We start from the raw sequence: 22,368 nt of genomic DNA on the forward strand, positions 1-22,368 counted from the left end.
TCTTTTGACATCCACTTTGGAATTTCTAATTTTAGTGACCCCTTGTAATAACCTCACATCTGAAACACAACAGTATAATCCCTTAAATAATCTGCTTTTATCCAACAATTATGTAATAGAAAAATTCTAAATAATGTAACTACTCTTTCTCATATAAAATTATCTATAGATAAAATCTTTTAAAAAATTATGACTGACGGGACACCTGGGTGGCTCAGTTGGTTAAGCAGCTGCCTTCGGCTCAGGTCATGATCCCAGGGTCCTGGGATCGAGTCCCACATCGGGCTCCTTGCTCGGCGGGGAGCCTGCTTCTCCCTCTGCCTCTGCCTGCCACTCTGTCTGCCTGTGCTCGCTCGCTCTCTCTCTAACAAATAAATAAATTTAAAAAAAAAAAAAAAAAAAAAAAAAAAAATTATGACTGACAAAGCTCACCAATAATTTTAAAAGTCATTTATGAAAGAAACTTTCTCTAATGCCCTGTAATGAGAATTTAATATAATTAAAATTGGAAGCAGAAAAAAATACTTATATGAAATATGCCCTCAAGTGGTCTCAATGTGTTTTGCTCCATAATTGGATGTTTTTGATTATATAATTATACATTTTCCATGTACAAGGTTTGATATTAACAACTGTATATGATGCACATGTCTCATTGAGCACTTTGCCAAATGCACTGATAATTTCCATCAAGCTTTTTATTTTATGAAATGAGAACTAAGTTACGCCCTGAATGTCTTTCCTTGATCTAGTCCAAATTTTTGAAAATTATATTAATGACTTTTTAGGCAATATAACTAATTTGCTCAGTGTTATAGAAATTTCAGATAATCATACAAATTTATTTCTCCACTCTTCCATAGTCCAATGGTTTTATTTTCTTCCTATTATATATGGTATAGACAAAAATATAAGCATGGATTGTTTTAGAGTCACTTTTATATTTTGTGCAGTGAAACGGGCATTAAAAATGATTAGTTTACTCACTTCTATATGCACATATTTATGTTCACAAATTCTTTGAAAGACGTTGGCAGGACAGACTCACGATTTGAGAGTCAGGGCTGGTATTAGAAAGGACACATGATTGCATGAGGGTAAGTAGGAGTACATTTGCTTTGTGTGTATTGCTTGACTCCTTGTAACATGACTGTTTATCACATACGACTTATTATCAAACTTTTGAAGACTCCTTCTCTGCCCCTTCCTCTATGTATTTATGCTAACAACAGTACAGGCTTCACTCTAACCAGGTTTGTCATCCTGGCCCCCTTTCTCAGAATGGTTATTGGCCAAAACCCTTCAGCCATTTGGACTACCTGCTCAAGAACACAGTCAGTTAACGCAACAGTTAAATCAAACTGTGGCCACGGATGAAAACATCTTATTTATTTCATCCACTTGTTTTCCTTAGAGTTGTTTGTGTGCATATTTAGATTCAGTCCTTGATAACAATTACAAATACATAGTTAAAACACATTCAATTAGCTCTTTGTTTTGAGTTAGTTACTATAATTAGGACGATGGCAGATATAAGAAAATAAAACAGATGGCTGGCTGGGTGACCTGGCCGAGTAACCTGCTTCTGGTCATAGCGAGGTGTGGCTTTAGCAACAGCTGGCATTCTTCATGACACTGTGACAGAGAAAATGATGCTTAGGAATGACTCTGGCTGTAATGGTACAGGCATGAGGGCTGAAACCAGGAGCTCCTCCTGCTCACACCCTTGCCAGCCCTGAATCAGGACTTCTGAGGGTCCCTTCCAGAATGTCCACGGCTGGGAGCCCAGGATTCCAATCTCAACCCTAGCACAGTGAAAAGAGGAGGAATGGGGAGTCTGACGACTTTGCCCATAACACCCTTCCCTGAAGTTGAAGCTACAGGTGAGAGTAGTAGGAGTTAGGTTGCTTGGCAAGGTCAGTAATGGTATGAAAAAACGGGAAAGAAAAATGATGATCTCACCATCATACATACTGAAAAAGTGGACACGAGTCTTACAACACATGCAAACGTTTCATCAGCAAAATTGCATGGTTTATAACGTAGGAAGAGTGTTTTTTATGATCCCAGGCTCTGGAGCATAATTGCAAGTATTCATATCCTCACTATGCCTCAACTATTTAAGGAGACTGGGGCAAGGGGGCTGATCTCTCTCCATTACTTCATGAGTCAACTGGGGATAATACTAGTACCACCCACTATGGTGGTCATCAGAATTCAAGAAGGTGGGACATATAAAACACGAGATCACTGGCTGGCATTTACAAAACACTCAATAAAATGAACTATCTAATGATTAACATCATGATCTGCCATCCTTATTTCATTATCCTCATAAATGGGGTCGCAAGGGAATTGAAGGACTGCATAGTCTGCATTGTTTACGTTTATCCTTAGCTACCTTTTGTTTTCTGCACATATTTCCCCTCTGCCAGCTCTCCTACTCTTTCCTACCCTGTTTTAGGTTATCTATTTCTATAAGCTACTTTGACAACTTCCGGAAAAGAGGGGTGGATTTCAAATAAACTAGAAAGCAGCTGGATGCTAAACTTCGGGGTTGTGCATCCCAAAACGTGGACGTAGATACACCCAGCCACGGAAAGGGAAATGAACAGAGAAACCAGAACAGAGGCAAGAAGCAGCAGGTGTGTTCGGCTTACAGTTGTGGCAGGTAGCTCCTGTGTACCCTGTGTTTGCACAGTTGCAGTGAAAGGTGCTCCACGACTGGGAACATTCACCACCGTGTTCACAATAGTTGGGCAAACACCTACGAAAAGTTGCAGATACAATCACTACTTTTCATTCTGAGCGATCATAAAATATTGATCACTTATACACGGTCAAGTGAGAGGAGAATGTCAACAGTAACAGAAAGGGTAAATTTAACATGACTCATGGTTATTCAGTCTGTCGTTAAGTGGTTTAATCACAGAACCAAACCGTCGATCGATAAATTCATCAGATTTCAACCAATTCCCAGGTAGTTGTGACTGCTTAATTTTCAACATGTCCTACTATATCAGAGTCCTTTCTTTTCCATAAGCGACAAAACACTAATTCAATATGTTGCCACAAATATCAATAGCTTACATAAAACAACAACACTTAATCATATTGATTTCCTACAAATGAATATTTAAAAGAAGAAGAAATAAAGAGAGAAGAAAAGGAGGAGGTAGGAAAGAAGGGCTCTTTATTCACTTTTTGAGTGAAGACCTCCAGGAATGTTGAAGGTGCACTGGATAGACTTGTGAATTCCTAGCAGTGTCAGGGTGCTCCAGGGTGGTCAGCAGAACTCAAAGGGGTGCCCAGGATATTTTAACTTTTCAAGAGAGATACAGGCATACTCGATATCTGCCCAAGACTGCACAACTTCATAATTCGAGGTAATTCAATTTCAACATTAGAACGTAATGCTTCCCTTCTAATGATGCCCTATCTTTAAAAAGCTGGATTTTCAGTAGTTGATTTAAAAAATAAAACAAAACAGTACCGTGTAAAATCAGTGTTGAATAAAAATGAGGGTGGCGGTGTCTGACCTGATTCCAAGCTTTTGAAAAGCTGTGCAGTACTCAATAGGTAAATATGTAATTATGAAGTAGTTGTGTTTAATTCAAGATAAAATTAAAATATTTTCAAATTACATGAATAATGTGTATAAAATATACTGACTTTTACAATTATATGGATTATATTATATATATTACATGTCGGTATATATATATGTGTGTGTGTGTGTGTGTGTGTGTGTGTGTGTGTGTGTGTGTATAGAGAGAGAGAGAGAGAGAAATATATATGTTTCACAGGGTTACTAAATTTTAGGGCATAAATAACTTGTTTGGACCTAAGCTACTTTTTAAATGAAAGTGTTAGTTATATTTTTGGGCTTGGAACACCACAAGAAAATCACTGAAATACACAGGGTGCTGTGGACAACAAAGCCTGGGAGTTTCTGCTATCAACCTGAACAGCCCTGATCAGATTATTGATGCTTTTAGAATGTAGAGTAAAAGATACATTGAGACCAAAGCCTGAAAGCTCTCTTTTTCCTCAGAACAAAAAAAAATAAACTGCCAAGCCTGTCAAGAATGCATTATCATATGGTTTCACTTATTTGTTGAGCATAACAAATAACATGGAGGACATGGGGAGATGGAGAGGAGAAGGGAGTTGAGGGAAATTGGAAGGGGAGGTGAACCACGAGAGACTATGGACTCTGAAAAACAACCTGAGGGTTTTGAAGGGGCGGGGGTGGGAGATTGGGGGAACCAGGTGGTGGGTATTGGGGAGGGCACGGATTGCATGGAGCACTGGGTGTGGTGCAAAAACAATGAATACTGTTACGCTGAAAAAAAGAAAAAAAGAACGCATTCATACTGGCGTTTCTGCCCCCTCTGTTATTAAAAAACTAAGGATGGGAAACTTCATGTTTCACTGATAGGATTTCTCCAATTTTAACTGAAAGTAATGTGTTTGATTTTTCCTGATTATAAAAAATAGATATCCACTGTACAAAAATCAAATGATCCAGGAAACAATAGGGAAGAAATATAGTTTAGAGCCCCATATACAAAAATCACCACTATAAACCTATATACATTCGTGTGTAAGGTTGTATTTATAACTATAATTGTATGTTATTTTACAACCTGTTGTTTAAGGACTCACAAATAAGCAATGGGCATCTTTCATTGCCAACTAAGTTTACATGTATTTTAGCATTTTTATAGATTCATAGAAATCCATTTGAGGAATGTTTCAGGACATATTTAATTTTTCAAGCATTTCAAGTCAATAACAATCTAGAAAAAAGAGGGAGATTAAAACAATAATAATCCTAGTTGGTGATCAGGAAAAAAAAAGGACAGAGCAGGCTATTCTTTACAGACCTCAGCCATTTTTTAAAAGAGAGCAGATACATGCGTCTATACCTAAGATCCCAAAGAATGAATAATTAGTCTGATAAACGTGCTGTTTCTATTTGATTTGCTGCTGCTGAAAGATACTGAATTCATTTTCCTTGATTCTTATTAGACTTGACTTTTCACATTTTTAAATTACGGTGTGAAGCCTAGATTGTGGATGTTATTTAAATTCACCATATAGGGGCGCCTGGGTGGCTCAGTGGGTTAAAGCCTCTGCCTTTGGCTCAGGTCATGGCCCGAGGGTCCTGGTAGCAAGCCCCGCAGCAGCATCGGGCTCTCTGCTCAGCAGGGAGCGTGCTTCCTCCTCTCTCTCTGCCTGACTCTCTGCCTACTTGTGATCTCTGTCTGTCAAGTAAATAAATAAATCTTAAAAAAAAATAAATTCACCATACAGTAGCTCTGTTTGACAACTAGTAACCTATGGCAAATTACATTGTATAGTGAAGTACTGACTTTCATTCAATGTCTAAACAATTTGCACTTTTCTCCTCACTAGTTATTCTAATACAAAGTGAAACAACCCATCAACCCATTCTCTCTAGCCTCCAACACTTTCCTGTGGACATTTCCATCATTACTTTCACTGCTCATAACTTCCACGGGGACACAGGACATGGACAGCAGCTCCCTCGGTGGTTCTATCCTCATCTCCACCGAGGGACTGACAGCCCTCAGCTACCCCCAACCCAGATTTCTGACGTAGAGCCACACCCCCGCATGTCCACAGAGGACAAACGGAGGGCTTCTAGATGAGTGTGGGGGGGGGACTCCATAAGGAAGATGTGAGTGTGTAAGGGGTGTGGGAATGATCTTGTAAGTATGTGCGTGTGTGTGAGTGTGCATATGTATGGATTAATGAGTGAGGAGGAATGAGAACGTGTGTATAAAGAATGAATGTGTAAGGTTTGTGTGTGGTAAAGAGCTTTGGGGTGTGTGAGTGAGCACACGAGTGTGTACATACACATGAAGGCTGCGTGCAATGGCTGTTCATCTATGCGTGTACAGAGTGTGTGCAAAGGACTGTGTAAGTGTGAGTGTGAGCATTTGTGTAAATATATGTACACCTTTATAAGTAGGCTTGATCTAACTTAAAGTTACAGTAAAAAGAGCTATACTGTTCAGTTCCTGTCAGATTTTTAAGTATGTTTTTAATGTTCCTGTTTTTATTTGCAATTTGTTAAACCATTAAATTATGTGTTTATTATACATAGATTAATAGTAACCACAATAAATGTGAACGTGTCCCCTGGAGGCTATGCAGCTCAGCAGGCAGACACTTCCATGGGACCTTCCCGGCCCCGGGGCGCTGAGATTTGATGTGGGCTCTGCTTCTGAGCCATGTCCTCTTGGCCAACTTCCCCTCCCTGTGCATCTGCTTTCATATTTGTTAGGAATAAATACTACTAGGAACAAAGCCCGTGGGTTTTTGTGAGGATTACTTTAAGTACATATTAATTAATTTAAAATTCATTTCAGGGAGGGCCCCTCTATCTGCTAAATGGGACGCTGCCCAACTCATAAATCATTTAATAAACCAATTAGATCTTTAAAGTTTAAAAAATTAATCAATAAAATTCATTTTAGAACCCAGTCCTTGCACACAGTCTCTCACACACGTAGACACTCACAAGCTCACTCACCTATCTAAAAGCACCTTACATACTCACACAAGTCCTCACACACACCCTCTCAAAATTTGTCACACATTAACTCATACAAACGCACACACACACAACCATGCTATCCCAACACATGCACACACTTGTAAGTCATTCACACATGCATTCCCAGACTCCTTGCACACTCACATCATCCTTACACAGAGTCGTTCAAACTTAAATACTAATTCATGTTAAATGCTTAGAATACACCCCGGTAAACAGATTTTTAAAAAGACATTATTTAATAATGCTTGGAAGCTACGTCAATAGGTATAGCACACAAGACCAAAATAAAGAATATATATTTTCTTCTGAATATAAGAGGATGCGTTTAGAAACACTTTTGGAAATTTAAAAGGTAAACAAATGCCAAAATTACTTTGATTTTTGCTATTATTTTTAGGATTACTAGGGTGACCATTAGTCATAAGTTTCTCTTAAATAAATAAATCGTGTATAGCCAAGATCTATCTGTAATTTGCTTACTATTTCTGTTTTTCAGATGTGGAACTAAAACTATACATTCTCCAACTGTGCTGTATCACAATGCTCTATTTTATAAGTGTGTATCTCCCCTAGATTCCTTGTGTAAGGGGGCAGCTTCAGAGAAATCCCCATTGGAGAAGTGTGGATCAACTTGTACCAAGAGAACTGTCTGCAGTCTGAGATGATCAACGTGACTATCACTAATAGTGTGGATGACAGAACTTGCCCATGGGGACCTAATGATTGTTGGCCACTGAGGAGAGAGCCCTGCCTTGAGAGAGCTGGCTCAGGAAGCCTTGCCACATGCCCTTTCCCAAATTGGGATTAAGGTTCTAGAGCTGGTGTGGATGTAACTTTGAAGAAGGTCACTGTCCTTTAGTCCCAAAGTCAAGCCAGTTGAGGTTTATGGTCTAAATCCTTCCTTTACATATCATCTTTCATTGTAGAAAGATTATTTTTATCTACAAATCGGGTTAAATAAACATAATAAAAAGGAAAGTAAGGCCTTCTAATCCTTTGCTAAATGAGATTAAAATTACTTTTCTCTACACACAACACAGTATCTATTAATGTTCAAAATAGGATCCTCAGACACTGATAGACTAATGGTCTATCAGATATAATATATATAATATATAATATTACATATAATAGATGTGTGTTTATATTAGTAAAATGTCTCATACAAATAAAAAGTTATTTTTAAAGCTCAGAATTTATATTCATTCAAAATACATACTGAGCACTACTACAGGGTAGGGGTTAAGTCTGTCACAACATTGCTTAATTTTTTTATCTGTAATGGCTATGACACCCCATTGAACTCAAGAATTAAAATTAACACCCTCGATATTAAAGCATGACTGGCAAGATTACTTGGTTAATATGCCCATGCCTAAAAATACTTTTTAAATTATTAACTGTCAATTATTATTTTAAATGTCACTTGTCCTCTACAACTAACTTCCAAATCTTGCATTATCATGCCCTGTACTGGACTTCTGATAGAAACTACTGGGTCATCCTTACACCTTGATCAATACTACAGCTCCAGACTTTTCCAGAGGAGAGGCTCTTTTTATTTTCCCTGCAGAGAAGACAGTAATGGGTTGTTAAAGGTACACATTAGGAGCACAGCAACCCGTTAAATTGCTATGCTTCTGAAAATATTACTCAGCTGTCAGAGAAGCAAAAGACACTTTGATAACTGGCTCCATCCATCTCTGACTTATTGGTACGCGGTGATCAATACTACAGTTAGACTGTACTAATTTACTGCGTTTAATGATATATTTTTGATACATTTACACCCATCTAAAATTATAACAGCATCAACATTACCTTTTGTAAGTTGGTAGCATATGTACGTATCAATAACATGGTCACATGTATTCCATCTAAATTTTATCCCTGGACATATGAAGCATAAAACTAAAAGTGTATTTTTTCTTTTTTTTTTCTTTAAGCATCTTATTCATAATGTGAATGTCATCCATTTCCCGTGGAACAGATGATGGCAGAAAAGAGAAGTTTAAGAACATATTCATTTTAAATATAAATTTTAATATGCTGCCAAAAGTTTGAAAATGGACAGGTCAAGGTAAAGAAATGAGATTGTCCTTACCTGTCTGTGATTCCACATGAGTCTATCTGAAGATCACTGAAGTTTCCAAGGGACCCCTGCTGAACTGAAATCAGATCTACCACCTTGTTACCGATAGAAATGAGTCTCATACACCCCTGAAATCCACCCACTGGATTTTTACATTTGGATCCGAAGCTGTTGTCAGGGCAACCTGACCAAAACAAAACAAGACAAAGTAAGATAGGATATATCATAATGAATCAGGATTTAGTATCACAGATGACTTCATTATGAAAAAAGAAAAGAAAGAGGTACTTGGTTAATTTCTCAAAATTAAAAGTGGGAAGAAGAGCCCCTCGCAGTCAACATTAGTGTGATCTAAATGACATACTGCAGTTCATACGAAGTATTTCTCTTTATTACCATAAGGTCTGTATGAGATATATAATTTTATCTCATACTTATAAATAATTATAAATATGATAATTATTATAACATTATTTCATCTAAGCCCTATGGTAATAAAGAGAAATACTTTGTATTAATAATACATATGTAATAATTATATACTATAATTATATATCCTATATACTATATTATCATTATATAAATGACATATTAAACTTAAACACAGGAAGTCTCTTGGGATGCAAAAAAGGGCATAAAGATTGAAAATGTGCACTACAGATAAGAAAAGATAAATCAGTAACAGATTTTTAAAGATTTATTTAAAGCTAACTATTTGGGAGAGGAGCTGTGTTGACTTGGAATAAAATTACCAACTATTTAATTAAATACCTTATTTTCATATGCATATAAGAGCCATACATACACATAAGCATTTTAATAAATCATAATGACTTAATGTCAAAAACATTTCACTGTGGTTTTATTTATTCTTTGCCTCATAAAAGAATGTTCCATTTATATTGATTTTTTTCTAACACTTATCTAAGACCTGTTTCTAATTATTTCAGTAATAAAAGAACTATATTATTAACCATTATTCTCTGGGGTTTAATGACGTTCTAAGTGTTTCTCTAGCCAAGTGAAATAAATAATTTTATGGAGTATGAACACATATATTATACTTATGTATTTTTCATTAATCTTTCTCTGCTGTTATGGTTGTCAAGCACTATTACAGTTTGAAGAATAAGAAATGAATCAGCAACTTCCTAATTCCTACACAATCCACATTCTTTTTCTTCCTAATACCTTTACAATCCACACTCTTTCCTAATTATAATTACTGTGACTGAAAACACTTCTCCTTAATGCTTGCTTTCCTAACAAAACACATTAACATGGTAAGTAAAGGCCAGGAGTCATACTTAAAATGGTTATCAGGTACATTGGAATATTACATTTTAACCAAGAGAGACTCTGAAGTTTCAAATTTGATGTATCAAGAAAAGGTGATGAGAGCTCTTGGAGTATCAATCTATTGTACATGGTATGACACACATTTTCAGTGCTTAAAATTCTTCTGTGGTGTAGGATATGGTTATCATAACCTTGATATGTTTTCTAGATGACTTATTAACCAATTAAGAATGTTAAAGTAAAAACTGAGAGGATAATAGTTCAGTAACATTTGGGGGCGACTACAATATGCCAGGAATATAAACAGCTCTGCTAATCTCCTTTCCTCCAGGTAGTGTTTCCTGACACATTTCAAACCATTTCAGAATAAAATAAATTGTGCAATATGCCTGGAGGGAATAAAACTAAGCAAACGCAGTGACAAAGAAAGATTACGGAACTTTACAGAAAGCGTATCGTCACACCATTAGACACTTCGTATTCCTACCTACAATGTTTAATAAGCAAGAGATTTTAGGAATAAAGAAGGGTTCAAGCCAGGTTCGTCTCATTAGTCGACAATAACAGGCAACCACAAGTTAATAGATTGCAATGGCAGAGAGAAGTTCAGCACTGAACCCGTTCGAGATGGAAGTTCTAAAACATGAAGATTTCTGGGGAATACTTAATGCTGAATTAATGGATGGATCCATTACTGGAGGCAGTCAGCATGTGAAGCACCTCTAAGGATGACAGATAAATTATCACTCGGTGTCACCGCACCAGAAGTAAGATGTCGGCTTGACTTCATGGATGGAGAATGTCTGCTTTGCCCAAGTGGAGGTGTGAGAATTCTGCACAAGGTCTAGTGCCTCCGGTCTGCGCTGCCCAGGGTGTTATTAAGAGCACAAAGATCACACGGGGGAATACTGCAGGAATTAGGCGTTTACCTGCCCACAATCTGGAGAACACATTCTTAAAATTTAGAACTTATAAATGACACAAGCTGAGCACCATGCACCACCATGCAGTCCGAGGTTTTGAAAAGCATTCAGCTGGAGAGAGAAGAAGCGGAAAACGATGGACGGATAATGGAGGATGACATGGCGTACGTGGAGTACTGTGATTTCTGAACAGCCCCCTCTGCCAACATGACTATCACTATGAAGACCGGCCTAGAACACAGGTACAATGCAGGTTGGTGGAAGAGACTGAAGCCATGTTACGCCAACTATAGGCTGATAAGATCACTGGAAAGCAGCGGCTGAGTCGAGAGAGTTGTGGAAAAGAAGTGAAGGGAAGTATCTCAGAACACTGGATATTTATTTACTTGAAGATAAACCAGCTGAAGAACTAAAAACTTAAGAAGAACCTTCCACCTAGATAATATGGATCCTAGTACCAGAGGAGGCTCTCACGCACACAGAGCAGAAGGCCTCCTAGGGCCAACAACTGTGACAGTTTTCCTTGGGACTCAACAGCATCCAGCAATAAAACTGGGAAGAGTTGGTCATCCCACTCTCCTCCAGTCTACTCCCCGAATCCAGAATTGCCAGCCCAAAGCCCTAAGTGGGCTTCCAGAAGGATGGACCTCTTCTACCAGTCTCTGGACCACAAGTCCAGGAAGAGAAGAAAGGAGTAGGGCAGGAGAAGGCCTCCTGCTTTCTTTTGCCTCTTGTTCCCACCCTGGAAATGTTAGGTTGTCCTAGACTGTGCAGGGCGTGTGCTCTTTGATCAGTAGAATCTCGTGTCCAAAATGTTCTGGAACTGAAGGACACCAATTGAGATGATTGATTAAACAGAGATACCTAAGTAAACCTGGGAATTTTTTTTTAAGTCCTTATGGAAGTTTCCACAGTATATTGGTTAGAAACTCAGAGACACCTTAATAGATGCCAAATTATATAGAGCACGGGAGGGAGAATAAACCCCAATTTCAAGACAGTGTTTACTTGGGGAGATGAAGAGACAGGACCCTGGAGGGGCAAATGAATGTCGATAATACTGTATTTCTAGGCTGGGAAATGCACATGTAGATATGCATAGTATTCTAATTAGTACCCTTTAAAAGGCACATAATGTAAGAGGTGAACTACCAAGGACACTGGGTACAGGCAATACGGGAACACTTGGTCTTTGCAACTTTTTCGTAAATGTAAAACTATTCAAAGATTAAAAGTTTATTTAGATAAAATAGTGTATATCATTTGTACCATAATAAAAACAAGCGAAACTACAGCTGCACATATGATACATTTCACCATAAACTATAACAGAATGAAAAATGGCAATAAACATTTTCTGCAAAAAATAGGTAGGCATCGTTAAATATGAACACGAGGGATGCAAAATACTTTAAGAACGAGGATTCTATTTTCTTGATTTATACTTTTATCCAGTCTATTCATTTTATCTAGTCTTTTTTTTCTTCACATTTAACAATACGCCTGTTTTTAAAACCTTTTAGTGCTTCTAAATTTTTTCCTTTGAAGTGAAAGCTCTTAATTTGCTCCCCATATCTTACCATTTATTAAAGGAATGCGCTCCTATGCACTGCCATAAAATCAACCATCTATTCCATGGGGTTTAATAAACAACTTGGACCGGAAATGAACAAACCTCAGTAAAGAAGGCGACTGCATCTTTGAACGTCTTGCCGCTGTGCTGCCATTCACAGCAAAGGATTAGGCAGGGCTTTCCTTTGTTCGTGTTTTTTTTTGTTTTGTTTTGTTTTTTGTTTTAAAGAAACTGTTTATTTTCCCTCGACCTCATTTCCATTTTGCTTGCCTGTGTGGAAGAGCAGCTGGAGACCCCTCAGGTGTCGTTCCCACGCGTTCAGTGGCGGGAGCCGCGGGGCCGCAGCCCGGTGCTCAGGGGCCGGCTGGGCGCCCCCGCCTTCAGCAGGAACCAGGCACGGAGGGCGCCTGCCCGCGGTCAGAGCCGCCTGCGACTTCGGGCCGAGGCTGAGCGGCGGCGGGCTCAGGAGCTGGAGCAGCCCACCCACCCCTCTCTGGTCACGGCCTTTCAGGCGCCGCCTGCGAGGGCTAGTCAACCCCGCCGCAGCTCTGGAGGAGAAGGGACCACGCACGCGTGGCCCGGGTGCTCACGGGAAGTGGGGCCACGCCTGCGCACAACACCCCCGGCCAGCATCGGCCAGCATCCGCCACCTCCGACCCACGGAGGAAGCTCCGGTGCTCTTGCACGGGATAGAGCTGTCCCCAGGGCACGGAGGAGAGCCCTGTGCTCCACTGAACGGTGGCGGGCAGGCGAACGCCTCCGTGAGAGGCTGGTGGTCAGCCCGGGCATCGGTCACCACCAGCAGTCTAGGTCCCAGAAGGCTGCCTCCCTCTGGTTAGTGGACGTTCCAGGGGTGAAGCGGCCGGGAGTAGGAGCGCCCCGGTGGCAGCAGCAGACTTCAGCCCAGCGCGCTGGCCAGGATTCCTGGATGAGAGGACACTGACATCAGCCACGTATTCAACGGCAGGAGTGGCACGAGCTGCCGGCAGAAGCTTCTCCCAGTTCCTCCGCAGAGTCATGAGGTGGCCTCCATCACCCCTCCTTCTGCAGATGGACTGTTGTTCCATTTGGAAGTCAAGGCTGGTGCTGTGGGTTCCTGCTGTGAGGACTTTGAGGACATCCTCCTCCCTCATTTGCAGGACATCGAGGGCTCCAGACATCAGTTACGACATGGACCCCTCCCTGGGTAGCCCAGAAAGTGTTTGTTCTTAGTATCGGATGACTGATGCACGGTCTGTGTGCTTACTCTCAATTCTTAGAAGAAATCTGTATTGTACTGATGAATAATAAAGATTGGGCTACTGCCACCAAATTCAAAAGTGATTCTACACAGAGGTGACTATTAAAATTCAAAATAACAGCAATAAGAAACCCACCAAATCATGATTAGAAATAAGTCTTACTACTACCAGTTTTACAACTTTGCCTTTCTAATGGCAAATCACATTTTATTTTAATTTTCCAGTGGTAAAGATTTATTTCCATTTCCAAGGTTTTCTTTTCCAAGCTTTTAGTTCAATCAAACATCGAGGGCAGGTAAATGCTTCATTTGTTTTTGTTCTGTTGGAGAGATGGCCTGGTGTTGAAGGTTGATGCCCTAATTTCGTCAAATGTATCAGTGCATTATTACTGAGCAATGAACAGAGGTTTCTATGGCTAATTAGGTTAGATTATTTGCCATTGGCATAATATTGCCTTTCCGCATTGGGCAGTAGGAAGGCAATAAGGATGCTCCAGAGGAGCTAAGAGCCATGTGCAGGAAAATACTGCAATAAAATCAGCCCATAAAATCTGAAAAAGCCATATAAGAACCATTCAACACTAGGAAAATATAACAAAGTTTGAAAGTAAGAATGGAAGAGGGTTGTCTAGGTTGCAATCATTCTCATTGTCAAAACTGTAAACATAAGTAGATCCACCTCTAAGAAATGCATCTTAGGTCCTAGTTGGTCATCTTGATTCACTCAACATTTCCACGTTCAAAGAAAGTGAGAAACTATCCCATACTATTGAATTGGTTAAAACATGACGACATCTCCAAGACAAAGGGAGGAGTAATTGCAAATATGGGTCAATTGCCCGTATGGCCTGACTGCTTCTCTTACCTCCGAAAAAATAGGTACCACCTGAATAAATCTGCTCGGGCCCCAGGGAAGAAGCGGCAGAGGCCACTTGGCCATCTACGGCCACACTCAAGTGATTCCGTTTGGCAGATAAGGAGATGGAATGCCACTGGCCGTCATTTAATCCAACACCTGGGGGAGACAAAACCAGTGAAAAGAGATCTCTCTCAACAGTGAACAGGATAAGCAGTTAGTCAGAAACAAAATACACATCGCCCATAGCACTCAGTATATTAATAAAAGGATATGGAAAGATAGGAAAAGGAGGCAAGTGGGTACCCTCTTGTGGAAAATGGTGCATTACTCCTTTCTTAGGGCCTCAATAAAAAGCACAAAATCCCCAACTTTGGACAAAGTCCTAAGTGGTTAAAAATCTTTCAATTATTTGGCATGGACAGTTTTTAGCTTCCGTCATGTAATTTATCTTTTACAGGGAGGGCTTTAGGAAAAGCATATTTTCCAGAATTCTAGGTTAGACCCAATAAAATGATGTATCTGCTTTTTTACATTTTTGTGTAGTCATCTTTTATAATATATATTTAGCAACATATATCAAGTCAATCATTACAAAAACTACTGTAATGAATATTGAAGAATTTCCCATATAATATGAACTTAAAAATTAAAGCAGTGTGTGAAACCACATTTACATAGTCGATCCTCATGGTGTGTAGATTCCATATTCGCAAATTCACATACTCACCATAATTTATTTTTAACCCCAAAATCAATACTCAGGGCATCTTTGGAATCATTCACAGAAACGCACAGAGCAGTGAATAAATTGAGTTGACCAACACATTTGTTTCCAGCGGAGGTTAAACAAGCAAACGCTTGTTACAGCTCTCATAGGTAAACACATTTCCCACATTTTTGGGCTTTTGGTTAGTGATTTTGCCATTTAAAAGACCCCAGGCGTAGTGATGAAGTACTGTCTGGTGTTTCTAAATGCAAGAAGGCTGTAATGGTGCCTCGCAGAGAAAATACACATGTTATATGAACTTCATTCAGGCATTGGTTATAGTGCAGCTGGTCATGAGTTCAATGTTAATGGATCAACAATACATATCCAATAAGGTATCTTGACACAATCACATAGAGAGCAAGGTTATATATTGACTGGTTAACAAAAATGTTGTGATCAGAAGGTCACAGGAACCTAACCCTATAACTCCCCTAGGAGTGGTAACCATTCAATACCATTCAATATTTGCTAATTCAATGTTCACGATGACTTTACACAACATAACTAATGCAAATAGTGAGAATCAACTATACATATACAAGTCTAATGGTAGTCCTGCTTTTTGTATAAATATGGGGAAGGGCTGAGAGGTAATATACCTGTACAGAAACAGTAATTTTTGCATAATGGAAAATTGTGGTTTTTATTCACTTTTATATTTTCCCTGGATTTTCCAAGATTCTATAACCAAAACTTGCATTAATCAAAAATCAAAGTATTCTCTTCACCTCTAAAAAACAATCTCCCATCCCTCCCATGGCAGCTCTAGTTCGATGAACCCATGAGATGATTTAGCCCTTTCCTTCTTAAAGGGAATTAAGTCTACAAAGGCTCTGTGTTTGAGTATCAGCAGACAGGTGGAAGCTAAGCATCTCTATTGTGGATTTACCAGTAAGGTTTATATCCATTGAATACCCAATCCTATATGATTTTGTGTATCAAATTAGTAAACTAAAATAGAAGTACTCTATTAAACCCAAAGGTCATGGCCTCTTTTCTGATATTATGTACAATGTACAATTTCTTTACTTCCCCAGCCATTTTTGACCACAGGCTTTCAGACAGAATATGTGTAGAAGCTCTCTTATGCGATTAAGCTCTTTGCGCTGGATTTATTTAGTATAACGCAAATTCCATCCTGGGCACTGAAGCTCATTTTTATACTACATCCAGGAAGCAAAAAATAGTTTCAAAGACCCAACTGGCTTGGTTTGTGAAAAATAATGAGAAAGACCTGAAAACTGAAAAATGAAAAATGTAGGTTAGATACTTTTAGACACATTTTCTAAGAGTGGGCTCTGGAAATAGACGCCTGAACAGTTACGTAATCCCTGACGGTATGAGATCGGACTAAAATAGATCAAATGCCCCAGATTTGTCATCTAGAGCTTCCTTTAAGAGGATACATTTAGAGTGAAAGTCCTTGTACTGAGCTTTGCGTCACATGCAAAGACACCTCCCACCTTCCCTCCGCTACCAGGCACGGCCGCGGCCTCCTATCGGCTCTCTTAAAGGTTGGACACGCCTGCAAACATCACTTTGCTTCTGTTATCTTATCTTAGGCTTTTTACCGGTCCAGGACCGTGCTTCTCAAACTGTGTGTGTTGATGAACTTTCTTTCCTGGCCTAGAGCAGACTGATACTTTCATAAAATTGAGGGCAAGTTAGTTAGTAAAAATTAAATAAAGAAGACCAAAAATACAAGCTCAGCGTCCATGTTTTTGGATGGCACGCCAAGATCTTATTGCTCCGACAGGTACTTAGAACTTAACGCCGAGTTTTACGCTCCTCTTGGAAACAAACATTTCACTGAATGGGTGTTAGTGCAGAGACCAAACTTGGAGTAGCTGTGCTCCAGGTATCTGCTGGGTGATGCAGACTGCGGGGTTAAAGTCAAAGCTTGGGAATATCTTCCGTCAATACAGAAGGCAGTTTAGATTAAGAGCAAAAGACTGCTAGGACAGCGGCTCTGTCATCTGACCCAGTAAATCACCCAGCTAGCACGCAGTGAAGTTGTGCACTGTTTGTAGGGGAGCCACTGGAAAGCTCTTCTCGAGCCTTGTTTTTACAGCAGACACCACTGACTTCTGAGAGGGAGGCTTGTTACCCACCAGTGGGATTTATTATGTAAATGAAACAATGAAAGTCCCATGAGTTTCTTTCTCTTCACATGGCATAATAAAAGGGTCATTTCAAAATTAGGTTCTATTTTTTTTTAAGCGTACAACTCCTTCCCGCTTTTAGGTCTGATGAGAGGGAGCCCCTTAAAAGACCACATCACTGTGAAAGAAGGGAAGGAGAAGAATCACCAAATTTGTCCTCTTTCTTGTTCGTGATGTTAGGTCAGTAAATGCTAATGCGAGGACTGCTCCCACCCCTCCTAAGTTTTGAATATGGGGGAGGGGCATGTTGTGGGTATAATTGAAAAAAATAACAGTTTTTATGGATTTCATAACAAGTACTGTGTGCTTTACATGCATTGTACATTTAATCTTCAACACTGCTAGTATTATGCTCATTTTAAATATGGGGAAAATGAGGCTCAAGTAAGAACAAATTATCCACGGTACTGTCCAGCTGGTAAGCTGATTCCAAAACCCATACTCTTCTCTGCCTGCAGGACAGGCAGTCCCTTTATTTTTTTGCTCTTATAAATAATTAAATTTGAGAAAGCGAAAAGCAGGCCCCAAACAGCAAGGAAGTGGCCTGGCATTCTGAACAAGGCCTTGGTGGTATGGGACTTTGGCAGGCACTCGGGGCTAGGCCTTGGTGTTCTCCCACTGAGCACAATCTCATAGAAACCAATATTAGTCAAGGCAATTCTGTGATGACAATGACACTGGACCAAAAAAAAAAAAAAAAAAAAGTCAAGATGACTTTATAATCTTGTGTAATCTTGTGTAATAACAAGGCTACTGGGAAAAACCACAAAAATACCAAACTTCCTCTTCTGGATAATATGAATGACAACCGATTTTATTTTTTTTATATCAATTACCAATTACAGCTTTGGCCTTACTTCATTCCTCCATCCTAGAGAAGACTTATCAAGACACCTCATCACACAGTTGCTAAGCCTCACTGCCTAGCAGCATTTAATCCAGAGGAATTTTCCACTTCCTCGAAATCTCCCCGCAAATAAGCTAACAACCCAAAATCTTACAATAAATCATTCTTAACACCCTCTATTAAGACACGCCCATGGCTCCCCAGGGTGTGTGTTCTTCTTTGCCGCAATAATCAATAAACCCAACTCATTTGATTACAGGTACATTCACTTTGGACTTTTGGTGGAAAGCACTGACAACTCTAAATGGAATAATGAAAGAATAGAAAAATAAATACAAGTGTTTGCAATGATATGTAGTAGGGGAGAACACGACTGTTTACCAGAACTCTCTCCCTCTCTTTCCTTTTCCCTTCCTCTTCCCCTCCTCCTCTTCCTTTCTCTCTCTCTCTCCCTCCCTCTCTTTTTCTCCCCTAATTAGGTCCAACCACATAAACACACAAAATACAGAAGGAGGAAAATGACTTACATCTGTTCCTTGTACACAATCTTCTGGTACCAACCCTAAATTGCTACAAAGAAACTGTGACATCTTAGCCACCACCACTGTCTCACAAGACTGCGATGGGCATCCATGAATAAGATTTTATAAAGAAAAAAAGCCCGCTGTACAGGGTAGGTTCTTTGCAAAGGTGCAAAGGTGGTAATACGTAGGCTCTCACTCAAGGAGCAACTTAAGGTTTTTTCTTGTTCTTAAATATCTTTAAGTGCTCTGAAACAGTGTCAGAAATTCCTAAATCCATTAACTATACTCACTAACCAGAACTAAAGTTCTAGACAACCAGATGGCTCTTGTCAAGATGGAAATATGGAGATCACTGGTGCCAATCACTCCAGGAGAAAGAGGGAGTTTCAGGGAGTGACAGATTTACAAGCTGAAAGGTAGGGATATGCTAACAATGAAAAGGAAGAAGGTGGGATAAAACAAGGCTTCTCCTGGGTTAGGCAAATCAAGAGGGCTGCTCTTCTGCCAGGGCCACAAGAATCGAAGGTCTAGTAAACGAAAAATGCCAGAAAAATCTCTTATTCTGCAACCCCGCATCACCAGGCCTTGCCCTTAAGAGCAAGAAGCCGGTTTATAGGCCTGATTTTCATAGGCAAAAGCAGAAGCAGAAATGCTAAACCATAGCAGAAATCTCAAATCCTACAATAATGAGTTTGCTTTAAATAGGAAAATAGAAGCACGCTGTTTGTTGGGTCCTTGATGCCGTCTGAACGATTTTTGGTTTGACATCTATAAAAGCGACAAATACTGGAAATATTTTGTGTCATGAAGAATTTTGTAATACTGCTAATATCTTTCATTATTTAGACTAGTATCTTTAATATTTCAAAAATCATACAGGCTGGGGCACCTGGGTGGCTCAGTGGGTTAAAGCCTCTGCCTTCGGCTCGGGTCATGATCCCAGGGTCCTGGGATCGAGCCCCGCATCGGGCGCTCTGCTCAGTGGAGAGCCTGCTTCCTCCTCTCTCTCTGCCTGCCTCTCCGCCTACTTGTGATCTCTGTCAAATAAATAAATAAATAAATAAAATCTTTTAAAAAAAATAAAAATAAAATAAAAAAAATTAAAAAAAAATCATACAGGCTGACACAGTATTTTCAAAGAATTCCAAGTGACAATTTGCCAAACTGTATATCACATTAAAAATTTATCCTGATAATTCAAAGATTTGGACAATTCTGTTCTTTCTCAACACAATTTCATTTTTATTCCACTGCAAAAGATAGAAAAATTATGATGCTTTAAAACATGTAAGATTAGTGATTTGTATCTTCAGGAGCTAAGAAAAATTGAGCCACCCTTACAGAATGCAAAGCTTTGACATAATATACAAATCTGTCAATAAGTATTTGATTCCCTTTAAGCACTCATTATAATACATTCTGACAAAGGACCTAATTCTTGAACATTGTACATGTGAAAGCCTTCCCCCAGAAGAAAACCAATGAGCCACCCACCCAGTACCATTTACACACTATATTTTCGAGTGCAAAAGGTGCTTGCCTCACTGAAACTGGCCAGAATTAATATTTTTCAAGAAACTGGATAAATGGAAGTGGGGGAGTTGGTAAGTCAAGGCCTACATGTATAATCTGAAGTATAATGATTTTTCCTAACTTGGCATTCATCCATAGTCAAGACTCCTTGTTATTAAGCTATGGAAACAGTCACACTGAGTCTTCTGATGCCATAATGCGTTATATTATATATGAATTTAAACATTAATTTAGAGATTTTTAAATCATTCAGAGTATTCTATATAGACCTATACCTAGTAATTTAATAAATATTCCTGCCTGTAATGTGTTTAGAAACGGACTGACTTCATGGGGCTCACTATAGTAACACTGTACTGAAGCAGTTTCTTTAAGATTTTGAAAGAAGGCTATGAATATAACCACTTCTTAGGATGTCAAATAAATCACAATAAACTACACATTAATGACAAGCTTACATTTTTAGGCCCTCGTTTTAGGGAGCCTATTAATTATTCATATGGCACTGATTAATTTATTTCCTTTTGTCAAGCCTGCAAATCTACCACATTTTGAGCATTACACTAAGAAGTCACAACATAGCGGCTGTTAAAAATTATAATTAATATTGAACTTTCAGCTCCCACATTTAAACTGCAGTGATATGTTGTACAACAAAAAAGATACATAAAGACTATGCATTTATGCATCCATTTGTATACTTGTTCTTCCTATATTTAGTTTCTGACTATAATCTAACTGATTTTTCCTCTCTCAGTCATATTCTATTAATTTGGTCATAGTTAATATAAAGGAGTACTACAATGGCATCTTTAATTTTTTTTTTTAAAGATCATTTATCAAACTGATGTAGCAATTTACCCCAATGTGACCTCTAGTTGCTTGGCTTGGGTGTTATTCCACATATACGAAAATGTGATGGAGATCCCTTGTCAAGAACTATATAATTTTAATGAAGAGACAAAAATATCCCTCACCCAAAGCACTGACCTAAATTAGACATTAATTTTCCAGATACTCATACAGTCTCCTTAATTATATTACTTCAAATCATTATGATACCGTATTGCCTAGAAGTGGAGAGAATCCTATCTGGTGCCCAAATGGAGAACTTCACATGAATCTTTCCATCCTCCCCAAATATATCCAGCTCTGTACAGCATACATCAGCAAATGAAGGCACATCACACACAAATCTAGAAATAGAGATCCAGATCCAAGAAAGACCTCTCGCTTTCTCTCATAGAGCAGATAAGGTTAATGGTGTTAGACACAGCCTCCTCTTCCATTGAAGGTGCCCGGTAAACTTTTGGGTCCATTTCAAAGTCCTTCACATTTTTTCCCAAAACACTTTTCCTGGAGTGGGCAAGAGGGTCATGAAAGGACACTTCTATTCCCCCGTAACTATCGTTTAGTTAATAAAAACTGCTAGTGTCAAAGCCATATTTAAAAGGAAATTGGAATCAAGGTCCTGTAAGGCAGAGCACTGATAATCTTATTAACTCAAGTATTCATTTATTAAACAAATACTAATTTTTTGGTTATGCATAAAATTTTACGGAAAAAGGACCGAGAGATAATGAAATCTTTCAAACCCATATACTTTGCCTGCAGGAACACACTTATTACCTGCTGTGATGTCACTGGGTAATTTTCCTGGCTGGTAGAGATTCAGCCTAAGTTTTCCATCATTAAGAAAGAGGAGGAGACCCCCTGAAACCAGGTGAAGTTCGCTGAATAGCAGAAGTCCTGCCTTATTCCAGGTTCGAATTTGAAACATGGCCGAAAGCTCGTCTTCCCTGGAAAAGCCTGGCAGGGCTAAGTAACTCTTGGGGCTGAGAAAAGTCACAGGCACAGACTGTGATTGTGAACAGGAAAATGACACATTTCCCTGGGAAGAAAGCAAAAGAAAAAGCTTTAAGAATGGCTCATATCATTTTAGTAATCGAAACAGG

The 22,368-nt window shown here is 39.1% G+C and overlaps 1 protein-coding gene across 6 annotated transcripts in view; it reads right to left on the bottom strand.

Annotated features, from left to right (window-relative positions):
- Positions 1-22,368, bottom strand: part of CNTNAP4 (contactin associated protein family member 4) — a gene marked incomplete at both ends in the record, with an annotated part of 234,878 nt that overhangs the window by 65,877 nt on the left and 146,633 nt on the right. For 4 of the 6 annotated variants that reach the window (XM_080828714.1, XM_080828715.1, XM_080828717.1 and 1 more), the window contains 4 exons: positions 2,661-2,767; positions 8,697-8,868; positions 14,585-14,734; positions 22,043-22,304. In XM_080828714.1, coding sequence (XP_080684840.1) covers positions 2,661-2,767; positions 8,697-8,868; positions 14,585-14,734; positions 22,043-22,304 — 691 coding nt within the window. Of the gene's footprint in view, positions 1-2,660; positions 2,768-8,696; positions 8,869-14,584; positions 14,735-22,033; positions 22,305-22,368 lie in introns of all 6 variants that reach the window. The other 2 variants (XM_080828712.1, XM_080828716.1) reach the window with 2 other exon arrangements.

Source organism: Martes martes, assembly GCF_963455335.1.
Source record: "Martes martes genome assembly, chromosome: 17".
Taxonomy (NCBI): domain Eukaryota; kingdom Metazoa; phylum Chordata; class Mammalia; order Carnivora; family Mustelidae; genus Martes; species Martes martes.